Source organism: Montipora foliosa, chromosome 12, assembly GCF_036669935.1.
Source record: "Montipora foliosa isolate CH-2021 chromosome 12, ASM3666993v2, whole genome shotgun sequence".
Lineage (NCBI taxonomy): Eukaryota > Metazoa > Cnidaria > Anthozoa > Scleractinia > Acroporidae > Montipora > Montipora foliosa.
Window position 1 is genome coordinate 39,978,514 of NC_090880.1, and position 22,513 is coordinate 40,001,026.

The 22,513-nt window shown below is 39.6% G+C and overlaps 2 protein-coding genes across 13 annotated transcripts in view; both read left to right on the forward strand.

Moving 5' to 3' along the window:
• LOC137978836 (uncharacterized) overlaps window positions 1–2,871 on the forward strand; it is a 46,207-nt gene extending 43,336 nt beyond the window's left edge. For 2 of the 9 annotated variants that reach the window (XM_068825936.1, XM_068825939.1), the window contains 3 exons: window positions 26–190; window positions 533–1,417; window positions 2,005–2,871. In XM_068825936.1, the coding sequence (XP_068682037.1) occupies window positions 26–190; window positions 533–1,417; window positions 2,005–2,122 (1,168 nt within the window). In that variant the 3' untranslated portion in view covers window positions 2,123–2,871. The remainder of the gene's footprint in view (window positions 1–25; window positions 191–532; window positions 1,418–2,004) is intronic. The other 7 variants (XM_068825935.1, XM_068825934.1, XM_068825933.1 and 4 more) reach the window with 7 other exon arrangements.
• Window positions 2,872–5,671: 2,800 nt separating this feature from the next.
• The window catches only part of LOC137980040 (collectin-12-like), a 17,019-nt gene continuing 177 nt past the window's right edge, over window positions 5,672–22,513 (forward strand). Inside the window, exons 1-13 of one of the 4 annotated variants that reach the window (XM_068827368.1) lie at window positions 5,672–5,933; window positions 6,674–7,164; window positions 10,753–10,829; window positions 12,183–12,224; window positions 13,287–13,364; window positions 14,011–14,208; window positions 14,704–14,799; window positions 16,171–16,266; window positions 16,791–16,868; window positions 17,178–17,390; window positions 17,605–17,691; window positions 17,779–17,979; window positions 21,155–22,513. The exon at window positions 21,155–22,513 is cut by the window's right edge and continues 177 nt beyond it. In XM_068827368.1, the coding sequence (XP_068683469.1) occupies window positions 6,702–7,164; window positions 10,753–10,829; window positions 12,183–12,224; window positions 13,287–13,364; window positions 14,011–14,208; window positions 14,704–14,799; window positions 16,171–16,266; window positions 16,791–16,868; window positions 17,178–17,390; window positions 17,605–17,691; window positions 17,779–17,979; window positions 21,155–21,343 (1,818 nt within the window). In that variant the 5' untranslated portion in view covers window positions 5,672–5,933; window positions 6,674–6,701 and the 3' untranslated portion in view covers window positions 21,344–22,513. Of the gene's footprint in view, window positions 5,934–6,221; window positions 7,165–9,490; window positions 9,881–10,752; window positions 10,830–12,182; window positions 12,225–13,286; window positions 13,365–14,010; window positions 14,209–14,703; window positions 14,800–16,170; window positions 16,267–16,790; window positions 16,869–17,177; window positions 17,391–17,604; window positions 17,692–17,778; window positions 17,980–21,154 lie in introns of those variants that run through there. The other 3 variants (XM_068827367.1, XM_068827366.1, XM_068827370.1) reach the window with 3 other exon arrangements.

The window sequence follows — 22,513 nt, forward strand, 5'->3', positions numbered from 1 at the left end:
ATTCATATTCTTTTTTTGTTGTTAGGGGATCTCCTACTCTTGCTCTATTTTGTGAACCTGAGGGAAATTCAAGATCCCTGGCTTCCAGCACGGGAGACGTGGAGACTCATTGTGAGCGAGACATACAGGAAGAATTTGCTACTATCAAAGAAGAGGACTATGAAGATTCGGAAGACAGCAAGAGTCCCGGGTGAGTAAAGGAACTTGATTCTATATGAAAATGCGTTGGGGAGATTAAATGTTATCGGATGCTGGACATTTGAAAGCGCCTCTCCTCTCCACCCCACCCCCACCCCGCAGTGAGTGGTCTTGGTTCTTCTCCTAGTAACTGTGCTCAGATATAGATAAGGTTATTTGGTAGTTATGACCCAAGAGGAAGGCGTGGCTACATTGCGAAAGCTGAGGGTCGTGGGACTTCTGGCTGTAGTGACCGGAAGTCGGAAGGCTCTCAAAATTTTCTTCGGCCCTTAATGTAGTTTTTTTTTTTTTTGCTCTTAATGTAGTTAACAAATTATTATCTTTTACTCCGCAGGCAAAACGTGTTTCGAATGGCCGCCGACAGTTTCATAAAGAACTTGCAAAGAAGATCTAAAAAATGGCGACGATCAACGGAGGAACCTCTAAAAAATGATGGGGAAATTAACTTAAAAGAAGATAGCCATGATAAAAACATGATTGGCAAATGCCAGGAAAACCTGCGGGATGAAAATGGAAACGTTCAATGCGACAGTAAAGACATAACAAAGGGTTACGGCACACCGCCATGCAGCCCAGCGAGGAGGAGAAGCATGAGAAAAAATGCTGTGGCGTTTCCCTTAAAACCTCGCCCTGTCTCCTTAGGGCTACCGACTAATTTTCAATTAAGAGAAGAACAGAATGTACTGAGAGACAAGGTCTTATCTGACCCAAGTCTGACTAAAGAAAAGTCGATCGAAAATTCAGATGTGTGGATTCGAAGACAAGATCTACCGCCGATGCGTAGGAGGACTTCTGGACTGTCGGTTTGTTCAAGGAACTCTAGCGTGTTTTCAGATTCTTCACCTTTATCTGGGAGTAAAAGAAGTCTGTCTCATATCTCACAAGAGAGTCTTGCTGACTCGGGAGTTTCTGAGACACCCGGAAGTTCACCTTCTAATACGCTTAGAACCAGGTCTCGTGCTCGTTCAACGCCGGAAAATGGCGAAAAATTGAGTCACTCACTGACTGACGTAACGTCTCCTTCTGGAGAAACACAACGGAAACTGTCGCAGTTAAGTAGAAGGAGTTGGGGTGACTGGATATCTGCAGAAATGGAAAATACTCCTGAGAAACGAAGAGTGTCTGTTCGTAGTGAAGGTCGTGCCAGTGACGATGTGGAAGTGAAAAATAAGCGGAAATTCAAGGACGTGATGAAACAGCTTTTCTCTTCCAAGAAAAAGTAAGTATGAAGTACATAATGTATAGTCTCGAAATGATCATCTCCGCCGGAGGTTATGACCACTGCTTTAGCACCTGCGAAATGAAAGCTTGAAATATTCATGAATGAACGGAATTTGAACTCACGACCTCTACGTTTCCGGAGATGTGCTCCGGAGATGTGCTATCTAGCCAACTAGGAGAATGGGTGTGTGAATGAACTGCAGAATATAAGCCTGAATTTTTCCGGCTTTCATTTCGCTACTGCTAAAGTAGCCCTCATACATGTGTAACAGCGATGATGTTGTTGATCATTTCACATTTCGAGACTTCAGAAAGTTTAGAAAGCTCTTTTCATTTAATTGTTTGATCTTCCATTCATAAAAACATTCCACAATAACTTGTGGTATTTGCACTGATGATAGCAGATGTTTCCTGCCGAAACCTGTTTGCTTAACTAAAACATGTCGTTTCATTTCTCAAGATTACTTTAAGCTAAGTTAATTCTAAAGAAGTGGGGAGAAGTTTTAAACTAAACAAAGTCTTCTCCTCTTCCAGTGTTAGGAAAACGTTAATTTCCTAACGCCAACTCTTCCTTTCTCTTTCCAGACTGGTTCCAACGAGCTCATCATACATTGCGGACTCGCCAACAGAAACGTCTTCCTTAAACACAGGTCCTTCAAAAAATATTAGACCTGAAATCCGAGAAAAGATGTCTACGGTTTGATGATGAACATATTGTGGACATTTGAAAGAACAATAGTTCTTTCCTGGCACAGCTTGAATTCGAGCTCTGTCCCATAAACGGCTTACTCTATTTAACGTGCGAAGGACTGCGCGGATTTAGTAGTCATTATTTATTCAATTCAATGTTTGTATTGTAGAAAGAGTTATCCTTAATTTTGTATAAGATATTCAATCAGTTTCATGGAAAAACTGAGCAAATGGATTACGCTAGATCTCGGAAAATATAAAACTGTTCATGAATTGGAGACAAAGAAATATAAGCTCATATTGTACGAACAGATTGCTGGATAAAAACATATTACAGTATGGCTAAAAATCATAGTGGAAAATTGTCTGGGCAATCCATCCTCTATGTGTTTGACTGTTGCAGGCGGTCTTTTCATACCTTTTAACTAAGGAGGAATGTGGAATTAGGGAAAAGATCAACAAACATAGGAGGACCCCCTGCTACAACAACAACAACAACAGCAACCACAACATGAATAAAATGGACAAAAAACAGATTGAAAACGAAAGAAACGTTATACCCCTTTCCCAAGTCAATGAATCCGATGACTCGTGATTAGGGTAGGTGGGACTGGTTATTATGGAAGATTTTTCACTCACATGATCAGTAACCTTGTTTTTCCACCGTGACGTCATCAAAACAAAAAAATGAGGAATCTTGTGATACAGCAAGGTTGAATTTCTAAGCTTTTGCGTGACACGATATTAAAATTGCGGTCGAGAATGCTATCACTGTTTCACGTAGGTTAAAATAGCGACTTATCCGCTGAGATTTTGCAATCTGAGCAGTCCTTGTATGAAAATAAGTACTCATACATATGTTTATGAGCCCTCAGAAGACGACTACTGGCTTTTTGTAGCAAAACTCGATGACATGTATTTGTTATCTTCCGGCCGCCATATTTGTGCCCCTGAGAGGGACACAAACATGGCGTCTCCATACAAAGCCTTATAAATTTGAGTAAAACACTTCGAATATCTCCCGCACGAGTGAACCTTTGCGAGACTGTTTGAATATTCGTCTTCTTTTATCTCTTCGATTCTTGACTATATTTGTTGAATGGTTTTGATGATTGTGTGACAGTCAGGGGCACCCAACGAGAATATAGTTCAAAACCACTGAAACATAGCATTGTCAAACGTATTTTAGTATTTTAACGGTAGATATAGGCATATTTTTATCCCCTGAAAAATCTTTCATCTGTTCGGATTACCTAGCTGAAAGTTAAGTGATCCGGAAATTATAGGGATTAAAACTTACCTTTTCGAAAAATTTCAGCCAGAAAAAAGGCTCCCGAAAATTCTAGGTGACCTTTTTAGGGGCAAAATTCCGTTAAAAATGGGCAATTATACCATTTTTCAGATGTTCGAAAATCCTAGGACAGGCAGGCAAGCAAGAAATTTTACTACAAATGTTCCGAAAATTCTAGATCTAAAATCGTCTTCCGAACAGATATTTTCCGAAAATTGACGTTGGGTGACCCTGTGACAGTGAAAACCGACAGGATGAGTTAGGAAAACCAACATGGCCGCCGTTCCACTGTCGAGGAACGCCAACGTGGCCGCCGTGACGTCACGTGAAAACGCTCTATAGGCCACTTCGGAAAATACCATAATACTCTTTGATTGTCCCCCAAATTTTGCATAAGCATTGTTTCCAGTTTCTCTTGGTACTTACAATTGTACCGAGAGAAAACAAAAATAATGCTTATGAAGAAGCGGCTTATTGGATGGAGTGACGTGGCTGGAATCGATGTAACACCTGCGTGCACACCAAAGCGTCTCCCATTAATGATACCCCAGGGGAAAACGCATGATGGCTTCCGGCAAAGAAGGCTTCATCACTTTAAAATATAACTTTATGCTTTCGTAAGAACTCCTTGATTTTTTCCATGTTGCGCAGGTAGTACAATGCGGTTCAAGTATCCTACAACTGGGCCAGTTGGTAGCAGTGGTTTTTTAGTGAAGATAGACGACGAACTATGCACAGATGTGTTGTCGTCACATGTCGTCACATGTCGTCAAAACCTTAAATATGGTTATTCTTCGTCAGGTTACAAAAATACGTACCGCAGGTAAAGATTGCGATACACAAATTGGAGATCCTGAAAACTGATATAAAATTAACGCAAAATCAAATCAAATATTGGTTTTTGAGGAGATAGGAAACCGGAGTATCCGGAGAAAAACCTCTCAGACATATGACGCCGAGTCTGGGAATCGAATCCGGGCCACATTGCCAGGAGGTGAGTGCGCCATACCTGGTGTAATATTGAAGCATTAAATTTGTGTCGACGAATAGATTTGTCCTTTGACTCTAGAAACTGAGTGACAAGACCGAACGTGTTGCTTGTGGTATGATCTCAAAACGTGTTAGTATGTTATCTTGCGTGGCATGAGAATGTTGTTAAAACCGAGATGCCATTCCATTCCATTCTATATTGTCATGTGACGGGTGTCCAGCCTCCTCTGATGCCATATTGGCTGCACGTGACAGTTGTCACAGCAGTCTCATAGCTAAAAGTGTTAAAGTTGACGCACAGCGCGTCTCAGTGCAGTAGCTTTGAGAAGGCCGGTTGTGAAACAGTCTGCTTGGCTGGCTCCCGGAATTAAGCGGAAGTTTTAAGCTGAGGAGACCCTTCTTGCACTCAAATTCCTTTAAGAACGCCTGCACGTAGGCCACTTGAAAAGGACTGCTCTAATGATGCAATTCTTAAGTCAGGCATGTTCGAAACTATGTCTTGGTAAATGCCCAAGCATCACTGACGCAGATCCATGAGTTCAGTTTGTCTAACCTCAATAGAGCACTTATTATTTACACGGCTAATATTGACACACTAGACCAAATGCACACATGCGGTAAACAGGCAATTTACTGTTACCAGGACCACCCAAAAATTCGACGTGACCCATTAAATATTTTCACTACTATTCCCACGAGGAGGCACTCCTTACCTGTCTCCACCTATAATCCTGTAGTTTTTTCGACGACATTGTTAACCTCCAAACAGGTCACGAAGAAGAAACATTGATACATTAAAGCACGTATCATTGTGGTTTGTGCTTTATTAATTTCTTATTGACTTATTCCAGCCTTTTTTTTAGATGTATAACAAAAAAAAAATGAAAAAGGAAGAGGGCCACCCATGGTTTCCTTGTCTGTGGGCCAGGAAACATGATTAAAATCGCAATGTTTTGATTTTGACATCTGTTTTTGACAGATCAATTTTCCCCGTAGTCGACTGTACGAGGAGAGGAAAACTAACTCAGATCCCAACATCGAACTGAGTAAATAACTTCATGCTTAAATTTGAAAGCGCTGACAATTCTGACAAAATCAATCTGAAAACTCCTCCTATGTAGAAACCGGCCCCCAGGACTTTTTCTCCTTTCCGGCGGATATCCTGTTCCAAGGTTAGATACCCTGATGGTTAGAATTAAGCTGGTATAAGGAAAATACTTGACGAGCGCTCAGATTATTGCTCCTTGAAGTCATATCAATTCTTCACGTATAATGGCTATTGACGTACCTAACGTTTCGAGAAAGTGCCAAGTTTTAGTGTGAATTGCAAAAGTGGTCCATCTCTTGAAAGCGTCACGTTTGCTTCAGCCTTCAGGAAGATGGGTTTATAAAAACGGACGCACTCAGGACTAACAGTATTAAATTCACCCACAAACAAAGAAAAACTCCGCCAGTATCATTTTGAAGCAGACTGCAACCTTTGTGCGCTAAGCTCCGAGTTGGTTAGATGACTGGATTACTCAATTTTTCACCCACAACTTTCGTGAGTTTAATTTTTTTTTTTAATGGAAATTGACTACTGGCCTTCTTCTTCTCCAGTATTAATAAGGAAGCAAATTTAATCTGCCTACTATAGGCGAATAGGTCAATGTTATAACTTGAACATATAATACATGCCAACTTGTTGCCGTAACCTCTGAAGGAAATCTTAGGCTCTCTACGTGGGAGAAGAATGAGCAAACGAATTGTTACCTCAATTTAACGTCATAGCTGATGATAATTCAAGTACTATTTTCCCTCTTTATTTGATTTTTCGGTCACGGAAACAGCGATATCTACGCAGAGACCATATGGACTATATCCTGTGTTTGTTGTTGAAGCTAGAAGGCAAACATACGCATATTTATATGGCATATAAATAACTGGTTGATGAATCGAGTATCGTGTTGACATCAGCCCATAAGGGGTCGTACATCATACGACATTGAAATCTGCCAACACCTTTCTGTTTAATGTAACATTCGTCTTGTCAAACGTAGAAAATCCGATAAAGCTGAAAGATATCATTCATTTGATTTTTGACAGGTCAATAACACTGGTTCATTTATTCTCTTTCGCGCCACACGTTTTGCGTACTACAGAAAGAATGTCTGATACTGTGGGAAGGAAACTGGGATGCTACGAAGCATAGGCTGTTAGCTTCAACCTCCCACCAAAAGCTAAACTATCTTTCACAACATCACCCGTAATTAACTTGACGATGACCTTCCTTCTTCCATACAGCAAAGTCCATCCTCAAAGCGCTTGGAAAATGGAAGAGACTAAAATACCAGCGCAAAGAACTTGGACTGTTGAAGAAACCAAAATACCGCACCGTCCTAACTCGGGTAACCGCAAGCCAAGGCCGAGTCTTCGAAGAGATTTTCGCGGGGCGATGGTTATAAATCCTTCGTTTCAGCGGTTCAAAAACGAACCAGTGGAAACTGTTAAAGAAGACGAGGTAGAAGTGCAATTGATGGAGTCCCCGCAAATGTCACACCGTCCTCACAGGGTCGCCATCAAGAGAGAAAATATAAATGTTACAAGGGAATGTCAATGGGACATGAAAAGCATTCAAGACAGCAATTCAAGCGAGAAACCATCGTTTAGACCGAAAATTATACGAATTATAACGATGGTTATCTGCATGGCCTCCGTCAGCTCATTAATTCTTACGGTGCTTATGCTTTCTGGATCTCTTGGAGCCACGAATTGCTCATGTAAATTCTCCCAAGGTAACATATGATAACTTAGCAGATACTTTTAACAGCGTAAAAATTTAGGACACATCGAAAAGCACAAAGGAAAACTAAATAATGTGGGGAAAAGGTGAAAAAAATGAAATCATTGCAGGTACGGCCGGAACTCCCACTTTTATTGAATTATAGAATACCGTCCTTAATTCTTTAGCAACTGTATAAAGTTTGTGTTGGTCTTCTTAGTTAGAGAGAGTTGCTGCTAGAGAACTATCAAGGCGATCTGGACAAAAAACCAAAGCATTCGTTAATGTGCTATTTGTACAAAAAAAAAAAAACACTTTAAGGGCAGTCTTTTTTCAGCTTTACCAGAGACGGCGGCTGAGAATGGCCTTGTTTAGTCTCGCCGCATTTTCACAGCTTTACAGATTTGAGCCTTCCTAATGACGTTTTTTTCGCAGTTGTCATGCGGCAGTGGTCCTTGCAAAGTGTTCGACTGCCGTGCAGCTGTAAAGACTTTCGAGAATGTACGTTTCCGCATGCAAACCGTAATGAACAGGCGGCGTTTCAAATGGTTGTTCTAACGGTACACGATCGGATAACGGAAATTGCTAGCTCGTTTAGTTATTGCTCTCAAGAAAACAGATGGGTTTGTCACGAAAAGGGTTGTTATCCAATACCAAAACACTTTCGCAATCAGACGAAAATCTTATTCAGTGTAATTTATTTTCCTTTGTGGTTTATAAGGGGTTAAAGTTTCTTGCGGATAAAATCGTTAAGTAACATGTGTATTGCAGATAAACTTACTAAAAATGCGGATAATTCATACCGCCCTGACCATAATTCAAATAAACGTCAATTTGACCGGCATTTTTAGCATCACTTGGCGACTGCCAGTGAGGGCAACACTTAGTAGGTCATTATAAACCGGAATTTGGAGATAAAGACTTATAAATTTTTGACAATTTTAGCAGCCTTGAACCAACACATTCAAAGGAAACATTCCGTGGCTCAATCACTTTCATTCTTACTCGTAGCCCAACTTTGAAATTCTTAGCCCTATCGTCACATTTCTTTTTAAGGAAATCGAAGGCCTGTTGGATTTGTAACTTTCTGTATGCTTTGACGCGTTCCCAAAATCCAATTATTTCTGAAATTCTCTTTTCAGAAGATTATCAATGCCATTAGGACAGCGGCACGAGCGTAGATCGAAAAGAACCACATCAATTTTCTCTATGCATACAAACTTCCTCTCACGCCTGTTTGTTTACATTCCCGGTGTGCATGGCTAAAAAAACGTTTGAACTTTCAAGCAATTAGTGTTGTGGGGGTTAAATCTTTAACTGGGTCATAACATGAATGAAATTTGCACTTGAAGAACTATCAATTGAATCGAGCGAAGGAATTTTGAGCCGTGTTCCTCTTCAATTTGTTCATAGATTGTGTTGTGCGTAATATCCCAACATTCCATCCCCTACATAATTCGCTCGTTGTGATTGGTCAATCGTTATGATTGACTAATTGAGCCGGTTGCATTCTTTTTACGATTACCAAAACTAAACCTTTACTCACCTCGGGTCGAACTGAAATTACTTAGAGTTCAGTTTATGAATACGAATGTGTGTATAAAGAGGTGTGTATCTCAAGGGGTCTGTAGTTGGTCGCATCTTCAGAACACAACCACTCCCAAGTGAAAAATATGATAGTTTTTTTACGCTCGTGTAAATCACGTGAAATTATTGGGGAAAACTGATATGCCTTCAAAAGGGTCGCCGGACAAGGAGAGAATTCCCGCGCATAATTTTCGCGCATCAACGAAATTCGTTTTCTGAAGTTTTTCGAAGTGATTTGTCGACTCTGCTACCTTGTAAAATCTCTTGCATTCAGGGGGTTCCTTCTGGTGAAAATATATAATAGAATGTCAACAAGAAGATTTTCAAGAATGTAAACAATATAAAAATTGATATATTATAAAATGGATTCAGGGAGGGACAGTGAGATGTGAATTTTAACATGATTTTAGAAGTTAGATTTTCCGGATTCGTAAGTTAGGGAGTTTTTTAGGCTTCATGGTGTCAGTTCTTCATTCCGAGATCAAACAGCGATTTCTTGGGGTGAGGTTATAATCAACTACCGGTATCCCTTAAGAGGATCAAAAGTTCCGCTTGTCGTCATAATCTTTAATTTTTACTTAGTTAGGAAGGCACCAGCGCAATACGTATACAGTTTCGTCAACAAGAACCAAAAGTCCTCTCAAGTATCTCTCTTAAGTCAGAGGTTTAACATTAGGATAGTGTATCTTTGCTGGTGCGATTCTTCTACAGGACAATTTAATTTTTCCATAGGAAGTACACTTTCTGGGATAATAAATTAATGCTTTTTTCAAGGTTTTGGGCGTAACACTTGTAAAGATAGAACTTGTACCTTGTACGGTACAATGAAACACGTGATCTTCGATCAAAGGCTGTTTACTGGAAAGGAGTTGTCAGCAACTCCACAGTCCACAACCCTATGGAGGGAGTTCAATTTGGGTGTTTGCGGAAACTTGCACCGAGGAAAAGAGTGTGCCAGCACATGTAGCATGAAGCAGGATGAATTCCATCAGAATGATATCTGAAACTGAGATTACGCGCTCTCATTGAGTTACCGGCCGTTTTGAACTGTTCCCGTAAGAAGCATATGCGACAATGCCAAATAGTCTTAGAAGAATGTTGGTTAAATTTGCCAAATTTTCTGTAGCCAACTGTAGTCATGTGTAAGTTCATCCATCGATTGTCATTCCCGCTGGTCCACCCTTACTCCATAGTTAACCGTTACTAAGACAATCCTGCGGTATATTGTCCCGTAAGCGTAAGTAATGTTGTACGATATTGCGCATCGAGTGAATGGTGACTGTTTCATCCAGTCGGTTTCAGGAAAGTTGAATATCTTGTCTCTGAAGGGGAATCTTGTCATATGATTGGCGGTTGCTTTTTGCTATCTGTTGTCCGGTAGCTGGACTCTCTTTACGTCTCCATGCACAGGGACTAAACTCGTCGAAGACAAAATAGCTCTCAATCATCTGAATCTAATTTTGGCTAGGCGTTTGGGCCATTTATTTTAGTCACTAGACATAAAATACTCAGTTAATCTCTACGTCTCTATAGCCTCGTTCCCCAAAAGTTGCGAAACGAGTGGTTGAATGTCTTAAACAGAATTCCAATCCGCTGGGGGAAGGGAAGTTGGTTTCATCTGGATAATATGGTCAGCTTTCCTTTGTCTGGAAAGAAAAAGATGGCCGCCTTGTTAAGCATGTCATGTATAAAAATTAAGTATTGTCGCTTTTTGGCACAAGGGAATCTTTCTTTATACAGTTTGTGGTAGCCGGCTCCCAGGTTCCCGATATATTCAGGAAAGGGAAAAAAACTGCGGGGCTTGCCTTCAAAGCCCCACTCATTTTTCGTACGCAGTTTTTTTCGCTTTCTCGACTATCTGGGAGCCTGGAACAGGCTGAGTTTGTGGCTGGTTAGCTTTTCTTGTTTTTGTGTTTGTTTGTCACTTTGATTTTCTTGGTGATCAAGAGTTTCCATAAAAGAAATCCAACATAGAGGAAATGGTCCTGTTTTTTTTTGTGTGTGTGTTGTACAGAAGGTGAAGATGCAAGGGCATTTATGCCTCCAGATGAAGATGACGTGGAAAATAGAACTGCGTGGGAAAAAAGACTGGTAATTACAATCTTTTGTTTTTATATAAGAACCTTTTTTTATACGAACCTTTCCGCTGAGATTAAAGGGTCTTTGTCACGTCATTTTAGGGTGGTTAGGGGAAATCTTTAGTTTGTCACGATTTTAAAACTCGAAAGTGATATTGTGGAATTCCTTTACTGATAAAATTATCGTTACATCACGAACAAGATGATACTGAACAAAAACGACTTTTATCTTGAAAAAATGTCGGGCCAACCTTTTTCAAGATAACCCAAATTCAATCCGTTTCAATCTTCCATTTGTGTCCATCCATGCGTCTCTTTTTTATTTCTGTGTTTCTTTTATGTTGTTTAACAGTTTAAAGTGGTTATTGCAATGTTTCATTCTACTTTTTGGGCAATTACATTATTTAGCGTGACACAGCCCCTCTAACCAAAATTTCGAGAACATACCCAGGCTGTTAAGTCAGTTAAGAACGCCTATTTTTCTCATTTATTTATTTCCGAGTTTTGTGAGAAGTGTAAATGAGGGTAAAAGAAAAGTAAAACTAGAGTCTCAAAGTACATCAAATACTCAGGGACGGTTTTTTTAGACATAAACAATGTGGTTTTCTTCAGTATTGCATGAAACACTGCACGAAGAACATCTCAGTTTGTATTCGAACTTAGTATACCACACAACTTTAAGAATATGTTTAAGGACGTTTTCAGGGCTCAAATCACCAAAAAATTAAGAACGTTCAGTCTCGGCCTCAAAAATAGACGTGTATTTGTTGTCGGTAAAATCCGGTCATCAGGTTGAATCCGTTTTTAAATTGGTGAGCCTCATTTTACCTAGGTTGAATATCAAAGCAGCTACCAACCCCCCAAAAAGGAATGAAAACACGTATACCTTCCCTCGAGCACCGTCTTACGGATTCCGTATTCATACACTTGTCAAATTTTACAACACAGTAAAGGATCAAGGAACTGTACTATGCATTTATCATCGGTGCTCGAACTCGGACCCTCCAAAACTGTATTCCAGTGTATGCACCGTTACACTATAACGACGAGCATGCTCAACCCAACACAGTTCTTTTCATTATTTACTTCTGTATAATAAATCAATTAATATCCATGTATAATAACCAAAACGTAACCCTAATTTTTCTCTAGGCTTAATTTAGGTTCCAAAAATATTTTTTCAGTTCATCTGAGTGCGTATTCAATCTAGGTAAAATGGATTCAACTCTTTTGTGTCACTAAAAATAACGAAGATTATGTGTTCATAACATAGAACTAGTGAGGCATTGTGACATGCTCTCAAGGTGAGAATTTTCTCTTTGCAAGAAGTTTCCAGTTACTAAGCTTTCCTTTTCAATTGCAACAGATTTTGTATATAGAGCAACGCAACGAAGAAAAAGATAAAAAGGTAAGCACATTTTGAGACTCATCAACGACAGAATCATTTTTGAATATCATACATCAGTGAAACTGCATGGGTCATAGTACGTTACGAATCTTAATAAGGAGGAAGGAGCTAAAGAGGTATGTTTAGGAATACGTAATGCCCGCAAACAGGCAACCAATCCCAGGTTGTTCACTAATCAGTTGTGTAAAATCCAGTGTCAAGCAGAGAAGTGTTGTCAAAATCGATCGAGTTATCCGCTGGATAGTCTGTGCTTTATTATGTAGATTCACTCTTCCAACCACTCGGTCCAGCCGTATGAAGAATGTCTTAAAATCTCCCCCTTTCCCCTTCCGCCACTGTCATCCTTCCTCCAAATATATATTCCACCGGCTCTACTATTTAGGCGGTTTCTCTAACTTTAATTAAAAAAGATACTGTAGCGCCAATCATTTCGAAGCCTAATCTTAAACCATGGATTAAATAACTGTGGACGTCTAGATATGGAAATTAGTGCCAAAGACACGAATGTCTCAAGATGAGGAGAGGATATTAACGGGGTAAATGACCAAAGAACGAATACGAATCAATCAATGGTTATTTTTAAAGGAAGGTAAATCAACTCGAACTGTGTGGTACCGCAAGGAAAAACGAATTGTAATTTCTTACCATCAATCTACTTAACAAATCGAAAGTGGTTCAGCGTTGTCTGTACTCACAGTGTTCATCACGCTGAACCGCTTTCGATTTGTTTTTCACCACAATATTCCATGCCAAAGAAACGAGTAAAATTCCTATTTCTCAGTAGCCCGCGAGCAGGCTCTCCGAGGGACTGGGATTAGGGATATAGAATCGCCTGCTCGTAGGCTACACTCTCAGAAGTGAACGTGTTAACTTCCCACGGAATTCCGACAAACATTGAAGGGTTGTAAGACGGGTTCTACGTTTTGTAGTACTTATCAGAGAAGACTTGAAAGTCTAACATTTTAACACCTATTGCAAACAAAGTAATTTATACAAAGGTGGGATTAAAACTAAGTAAAAAGCACTTTTAACAAGTATGTTTACTTTTTTTACAATGAACAGTTCCTTGAAGAAACAAAGAATTTGACGACCCAGTTAAAAATGTTAAAGTTGGAGCTAAGGAACCAGAAGATGTCTCAGGTAAAAAATGGTTTTAAAAACAACTAAAGCAGAGGTTGCCGGTTTCTTGCAAAGTGCATTATTCAGTTATTGATGTCAGAGAGCCCACGACAGTGAAATGAGCAACTGTTGGTCTTTTAAGAACGTCCCGGCTATTGATCAAGATTATCAATTTCGCAGTTGTTTCCAGCTCCGGATGTTTTGCTGCGATTGTTGCAGGAAAGTCTAAATATATAACAAAAAACTTAATGTCTGGTCCCTCGGGAAACTAGTTAGTTTTCTTTTCCCTCGAGTCCTGATATTTCGCTCGACTTCGTCCCGGGAAACATGAGGACTCTCGGGAAAACAAAACTATCGGTTTCCATCGGGACCACACATAAAGTGTATAATGTTTCCTTCCTTATTCGTTCAAGTTGTCCCGGCTTAAATTTGTTCTCGAAAATCTTAAATGGACTTAAAACCATTTGAACACTGTCTTCAACGATAACAGAACATCATGATACTCAGACAATTGTATTCTCTTGATCCTGGGACCGGTAATTCCTGGCTTCATGTTGAAACCGTTATTTGATCGGCCACCCAACAATTTAAACATTTGACCAACACCTGTTCAATGTTTGTTGAAGGAATCCGCTCAAACCATCTACTATTATCCTTTTGTTTTCAGGAAAATAAAACAAGGGATCTCTCACTTCGCTTGGAATTGACGCAACTTGAACTGAAGTCAGTTAAACTTCAGCTTTCCGTTAAAACGGCCGCCTTATGGAAGTCACAAAACTCCACAGCATTTGAGGTGGACAAACTTCAAAGCGTATGGACTGCAATTAACTCAACGGCGGAAAAAACGTCCAATTTGACTGCTGTGGTGAGATGTGGTTACTTTTAAAAGATAATGTCAATCTTTGTAGTTGGTTTGAACCCAGGCGGAGAGACATTCTTCGTGAAGTTTGATCAGAGAGATTATTGAAGTCTTCAGAACGAGTATAGTTTGTGTCTGCTGATTTAGGCAATCTGAGCGGAAATTATTATTATTATTATTTTTTTTTGGGGGGGGGGGGGGGGGAATGGACTCATGAAGAGACTTGACTTTGAAGGTGACTACTGCTGCTTAGGTTGCATATCAAAACGGCAATCATCCTTCTCGGGAGTACTACACTCACCTCAATGATCAAAAAGAATTTTATCGAATACCACTTGAATCCTCATCACTGAGAAAATCTACTAAAATAATCAGTTTGTATACACTTTTCCATGATAATTCCAATGAATGATTGTTCCGGTTTTACTAGGGACACTAAGCAACCCTTTTTGCTTTTTGTATTCCAGCGGTTATTTCATTCTCCTGCATTTTTTCTTTCAGGTTGACCAAGAATTTAAAAACGTAAAGAAAAAAATCAATGCAACTAACGAAAATCTCACAAAATTGACGTCGTCTGTCAAAGATTTGAAACTAAAGGTAAATGATCAATATGTTTAGTGATGTGTATTTCTTTAGAGGTCCTTTCATATGCTACCTGAGTTATTAGCGTCCATCGCAAAGTGCAATGGGTCAAATAGGCTCAGGCGCAATTGATATCAAAAGGGTTCAATGGTTTTGCCGGTTGGTGGTGATAATTTTGAAATTATCACACACAAAATGTATGGTTTATATGGCAAGCATACATGCATTTGAAACGGAGTTTTCCATTTCGTGTTGGATTTATAAATGGCGGTTTTTTTTTTTAGTATGGTTGATATTTTTGACGGAACCTCGTCTCTAAGAGAACCTTCCTTTTAAAGGCCATTGTTCAAAACTGCGTCAAACTCGATAAATTGAAAACTTCCTATATTACGAAAAACATTAAAAATAATGAGGCCTTCCAAATATTTGCTTGTGTTCCCTTGTTCCCCAAATTACTCTCAGACTTGTTCCCAGCTTTTGCATCCCTAAAATTGTTTTTGTTCCCTTGTTCCTTAAAATATTTTGCCATTGCTCCCTTGTTCCCAAGTTCAAATTAGCCATGTTCCATTATTCCCCAAATCCCTGAGAGGGTCTTAATAATGAACTCTATTTAACTGTCAGCTGTTTTTAGCACTGGGCTATTCATTGGGGACACTGCCCAGAAATCAAATCAAATCAACCCATAGAGCAGTTTTCAATGGGCTATTTCCGAGTTGCTGTTTGTCTCAGTTTCGAAGTGAGTCTTGGTGCTCAACTATTGTAAGGGAAATGAGTTTGATTTGCATGAGAATACGCAACTCGTTTCCATTTGAATGGTTGTGCACCAGGACTCGCTTTGAAAATGAGGCATGCAGCAACTCGGAAATGGGATACTGAGTGTCTAAAGTAATTAGCGAATTGCATTGGTTCTGTATTACTTAACTCAGTGATTGGTTCAAAGTTCTCGCGCCACTTTTTTGAAGTGAAACAAAAACCAATCGTGGCTCGCGCGTGCACATTTTCCCGCAGTTTGTGTCGGCTACGTGTAATTACTTCTACTTTTGATTGGTTTACTGGATTGTCTCAGTCCTTTTTGATTGGCCAAAGTAATTACTTTGGTTTTGGTTTTACGACACTCGATTGAAACTGTCTCTATCAAACAGTTGGTTGGTTTTTGAGGAGACGGGAAAACCGGACTACCCCAGGGATAAAACTCTAGGAGCAGAGGGAGAACCAACAGATTTAACCCACATGTGACATCAAAGTCAGGTAATCGAACCCCGGGCCATATTGGTGGGAGGTGAGTGCTCTCACCACTGTGTAATTCCCGCTCCCTTCTACAGCACTGCACTGCTTTTGAGCAGCAATACGAGTACTTAAACGTTGCAATGCTCTTAACCTCTGCAGATCGACGAGAAGATGGAGACTATTTGGCTAAATGTCAATCAATCGAAGAAATGTTGTAAAAACTTGACGACTTTCTTTCACTTATTTAAAGCAAAGGTAAGTTAACAAACTAGTAGACAAATATAATGAAGACATCCTTGATCTCGTGCCTCAGCATCTTTCTTTGCAAATATAATTGTTTTTTACTTGAGATGCTGACCTGCCGCGTTTGTTACAACACTACACCTGTTGTGTCCCGTACCCAGAGCTCATCATGGCCTGTTCCTACCCCTTTCTGCTGTATCACATTTTACCAGTTTTATAAACGTTAAAGGGACTGTGCATTCCGGCTAGAGAATAACTTTAAACCGAAGGAAATAATGTTTTCAAACTTTCCAAAAGAGTGTTTGCCCAGAAAAAGAAAATTAGAATCGCTTAATTTCTCTTTGAAAAAATTCCCTGAGCCGCCATCTTGAATAATTATGACGTAAAAGTTGCCCTATTTTCTTACAGAAAAAGATTTGTTGTGAACAAAATTTGGTTATAAATACTATTTTCTGTGATTTTATGTTATGTTTGATGGAGTGGATATTCCCTTTAAAGCATATCAACATTTTGTTTGGACTTTTTTCAAATCACAGGTGACATACCGCTCTCTGAAGCTTGAAGCCAGAATTGGAAGGGAGGAGCAGAATTCTAACAGCACTAAACTTGTGACGGTAAGAGGTTTACATCTTCTTGACAAAACGTAGCTACGATATACACAGTTAAAACGTTTGACTTCGACTCATCTTCAGCAATATAGAAAAAAATTTAAAAAATCAATCAACAGTTTGTCAACTCCGATGAACCACTGCGAGAGATGTTTTGGAAAGTCCAACAATGTCATTTTAATATAAGCAAAAGCCTGTTGTCTTTCAAGATATATGTCATTTTCTGCTGTTGGAGCAGGGACAAGTCGTGAATTATTCAAAAAACATGTTGTGTCTTCAAGTGTGTTTTACCTAAGCGTTTTTGTTCTACTGAAGGATAAACACTACAAGAAAATAAAGGACCTCGAGTACTTGATGAACGCAACCCGTGAAGAGGCCAAGGAAGCCAACTTGGAGCACTTAACGGCACTATGGTCTGCCGGAAATTTGACAATGAAAGAATTTCGAAGAGTCTGGAGTACGGTCAACGCATCCCAAGTCGTTCTTTCAGAGAAATTACGAAAGGTTCGCAGCAACTTCACACAACAGGTGAGTGGCACCATCAAAGTTAAACTTTTGGCTTTGCTTTGAGCAAATTAAAACGGATCATTTTGCTTTTCTTGGACATACTTTATCGTCAGTGTACACCTTTATTTGACCTCTTAATTCGTTAATTTCAAAAGACATTTTAAACCTTTCCCTCGCGATCACAATCTTAGCAACTGAAAGGTTTTTTTATCGTTCACGGTATTTTTGCCAACAGCTAAACCTGACGGCGATGATTCTTCGATCTTCTGATGCCAGTCTGTTTGCCTCATTAAAGCACATGAATCTAACCATTACAGAAAAGGTATGGTGCAAATTATGAGTTCCTTGAGGGTTCATTTGTCAATCTCTGCGTTTGATTAGTAATGTCGCATTCTTTTATCTGACGCAGGTCAATAACGTCAGCAAAATGGCTGGTCCTATTGGACCTAGGGGATTCAACGGAAGTCGGGGAGCCCCGGGCCTCGCTGGATCAGCTGGTCCACCGGGTCCTAAGGGAAGTGGAGACTTCAGTAAATGCCACTACAAGACTTCGAAAGGCGAAATAACCCCTGGTCTTAATGACGCATCAACGTTCCTGGACGAGCCAAATGTGAGTATGCGACAGAGCAAAAGGGCGTATGTTATAACCGTGTTGTAGAGTGTCTTTAAGCTTCCAAAACTGATTATTTAATTAAGGCCTGTGCCTACTACTGTTATTGCGCATACGTTTTGTGTATCTCGAGAAAGTCGGTTTTCCTATCAGCGATGCTTACCAATACAGTGATAGTTTTGCGCGGTTTAAAACTATCAGGAGAAAGTAGATCTTCGTAAGTACTCTTGGTATCCTAAAAGAAAATTGGAGGTAATCATGCATTTTTGAGCGATAAGTAAGCTTCAATTTGAGAAAGAACGCCATACATTGCTTTGTATTATAAAGCTTTTTACAAATATTATTCATCAATTATCTTTGAAAATGCGTTGTTACCGCCAATGTTCTTTTTGGATTTCAATGTCTCCTTGAAATTTCGCTCGGTCCGTACTGCCACGACCTCGGGCCAATATTCCCCAGTACGGTCCCAACATTTGCTGAGATCTACATTTCCTGCATAATCATAAACCGGGGCAAAAATACAGTCGAACTTCCTCTAACGCACACCTCCTGTAAGCGGACACCTCCCGAATGCGGACACCTCCCGAATGCGGACACCTCCCGAATGCGGACACCAAACCGCGGTCCTGGCTATTTCTCCTCTAAAACACTACATATTTAACATCCCGTAAGCGGACACGGACACCTATTCGGGGTCCACAGGGTCTAAAATATCCTCCTGTAAGCGCACAGTAAACAATAACCAGAAAATTTCTAACGAAATGGGTTTGATTTTAATGGTTTAATCGCACACTGTCCTAGACAAAACGTAGTTATTTCGATTACTATTACCTTTTTTTTTTTTCGTTACAGTACATCAAAGTTTTCGTTTTTAAACTTTTCTTTAAGCTAGTCGCACGAAAATTTGTCTCCTTGAAATTTCGCTCGGACCGTACTGCCACGACCTCGGGCCAATAATTCCCCAGTACGGTCGTATCAAGCTCGGTTAGTAAGTTGTTTATTATATCAGTGGCGGATCCAAGGGGAGGGTCGGGAAGGGGGGGGGGGGGGGGTCCGGACCCACCTTCCCTAACCGAATCTTTTTTTACTACTTGTTTGAGTCTAAAATTCTGGCATCTGCAGGATCGCCTATTATTACTCAACTGGTTGACTTGTTTTTTGAAGGAGAGCCATTCTATTTTGCCACTTGTCTCAAAAAAGTTGCTGTAGTGTTTTTCTGAGTCAAGGTTTGGACCCCCCCTATCAAAAATTCCTGGATCCGCTCCTGTATATGGCACTCTGTTTCTGATAGTAAAATGCACTTCTGGTGCAATCAATCTTTTTAGCTTTTTATCTTCAAATCTTTTTAGCTTCTTCTGGTAGTTTCACTGTGAAGAATGACAATATTCACAGTTTTTTTTTTGTCGCTGTTTTGGTTGCAAATTATGCTCCAAAACAAAAATACACGGCTTGGACCGGCTTGGCATTTCCACGGAAATGGTCCGTACTGCAAAATCCCGACCGAGAAAGAACCAATCAGAGCTCTTGGTATTGCCCAAGACTGGCTTTGCCATATAATAATATACCATATCCTGCTCCTCTCACGGTTTATCCGCTTTACCGTAATAAGAACCTTTGCTGAGTTAGACGCACGCTTCAGGAACTTGGTAACCCAGTCTCAAACATATTCTAATGAACAAATGACATCTTATACAAACCAAGAGAAATCTTTGAAAACCCTGCCCTAAGCTAATTTCATATTGAAACGGGAGGTCTTTGGAAGATGTACTTGTTAGAGGAAAGCTCTGAGGTCTTTGAATTTCCTCTCTTGACAAATGACAGTCGTGTTTGGGCTGTCTACACCTTGAAACATAGTTACAATTTGTCTTAATAGATTGCTTTAAAAGACTTTTTGTGGAGTATAATATGCCCTATTTTGCACTTTTTTTTTCAACCTCACATAAGCGGACACCTCCCGCAAGGAGGATCCCCAATAGGGTTTTCGGGATCCGGGATTTGGGCTTTTAATGCCCGGGATTCGGGATTCTAAAGAAATATGGGATTCGGAATTGGATTGTGACGTCATGACCGGTATCGGGATTGGTCGATAAAAACATTCGGATCCCGAGGGTGTCCGCTTAAGGAAGGTGTGGCTGTACCTTTGAATTAGTAGGAACCGTCCTGAAAGGGCCACTATGAGGCTATTTCAGAGGCTTACAAAACAAACACAAAAGAGTCCCCAAGCTTAAATATAATAGACTGACTTACTGAAGTTGCAAAAAAGGAACGTGCTATCTGTATAACAGCGAATAACAAAAGGCCACCTGTTGTACAGATGAAACGATTTAAGAATGAGTCAAAATTCTGGTCCGAAATAATTTCAAAGATGATCATAATTTCGTTTTCTACAATCGGCGACAAAATTAGATGAGACATTTTGCCAACACAGAACACTGGCAACGACAATTTTATTGTTTCCAAAGGAAAATTGTTCAAAAAGTACTTTTTACCCTTTCCCCTCCCCCTAATGAATGCTGTACCGCTGTTATCGTAGGCAACAGAAGATAACACAACATTGCCCCGGGGGTGAGGAAAAGAGGATTTTTGCGCCATGCTAGAAATATGTTTTAAACGAGATAATAGTATCTCAACTATTTTGACGCCGATTGTAACCAAGAGATATTTAATAAAATTCAATGGAGCGACACTGAGGTTAATTATTGTTTTTGTACAACGAGGTTGACTAGCAGTAGAGTTATTTTCATAGAGTTATGTCGTAGAGTTAGAGTTAAGTTTCCAAAATCCTGAATTCAAGATTTTGGAAGGCCTAAATCCTGAATTTAGAAATACAAAAAGTATCCTAAACATGCATAAAAGCTAACCTTAGACCTAATTAGGCCTAAACAAAAGTTTAGCTTTTATGAATGTTGGCTTCCAAAATCTTTAATTCAGGATTTTAGAAACTTAACTCTAACTCTACGACATAACTCTATGAAAATGACTCTAAGAATAGGTGTCCCCTTGTACAACACAAGCTAAACAACGAACGAAACAAAAATTAAAGTACTTACTAAAATGATTTCGAATTACGGAAAGTCATGTAGATTGCAAGGCACTATTCACTTGTGTGGTAAAAACTAGCGTTGGATATTTATGGTAAATCCTCGCTGATTGTTCTCGTTATTTTTATTCACAGGATAAAAGAGTAATTGGAGCAGCCTGTTCTGCGAATTTTGGTGCAGAAAATAATCTGCTTTCTACAGTGAATAGTAACGTACGGCGATATGTTTGCAACTGTCGAAAAACTTCTCCACATTATGGTCCACCCTCTGGAGAAAAAGGGGCTTGTTTTTTGCATTACTGGGAATGCCCATTAACAAATTAATATTACGATGTTGCTATGGGATTTTGACTTGCACGCTCTTCGTTCATACTTTGTCAGATATTTTATATTTGCCAACAACCGTTTTAATGAAGCCAAAGGCAATGACTTTTTCTCTAATATAATTTAACTTGCACTAGCTTAGTTTCAGCTCTTTGAAGTTCATAGTTGTCCAACACGTGCCAAATAACAATCTTATGGAGCAGTCTTACAATTATATCTTGCAAGGTCGAGGACAGGTTCTTTGGCCCAATAGCGGACAGCTTTTATAGCCTTCAATCCAAGTTGAAACTGTAGCTCTCGGGCACCAAACTTTGACATGGGTAATTCTCGGTTTGCGATTTTGACACCGCGAGATTTTTGCGTTGTGCAAAGCACTTTGGACCTTTAAAAAGGGTCTGTCGGTATGCTGATACTTTGACACGTGATCAAGGAGCAGACAGCTCCGTGGCGTGTATTGAAATAATTTGCACGACACGTAGATCTTACACGACAAGACACATTGCACACAGTGCAAATAGATTCAGACAAAAGGTATAAATACTTATGCCTGGCTTTTCTATTTGACGTCTTGAGGTATCGACATTGCTTGTCTGAAACTTACCAACTGGAGTGATGATTTTCCGATTTGTCTTCCCCAGAACGTTCTTACCATCTTATATTACGACAAAAAAGGAAACAAAAGTTACATAAATAGTGGCCAGTGAATTTCCGACGACCTTTAAATATTGTAATTCTGGTGTGTTTCTTTAGAGCGAGTACGTATTCCTATGCCTCTGGAAGAAATTTGTAAAAAGCTTTTCGTATAGAGCGATTTTCAATTGAGTGTCGAAAGTAATTAGCGAATTACCTTGGTTTTGCATTACTTCACTCAATGGTTCGTTCAAAGTTCCCGCAACACTTTTTCAACCAATCAAAAGTGAAAGCAAAACCAATCGTGGCTCGCGCGTGCACATTTTCCTGCGCTTTGTGTCGGCTTCGTGTAATTTATTCGTGTTTTGATTGGTTTACTGGATTGTCTTCGTCCTTTTTGATTGGTCAAAGCAATTACTTTGGTTTTGGTTTTACGACACTCATTTGAAAATCGCTCTAGTCTACTGAAACGAAGGTTGCGATAAATAAATGTGACGTATATGTTATTTTTTTATTGTAATATTTATTACGATTCATTTT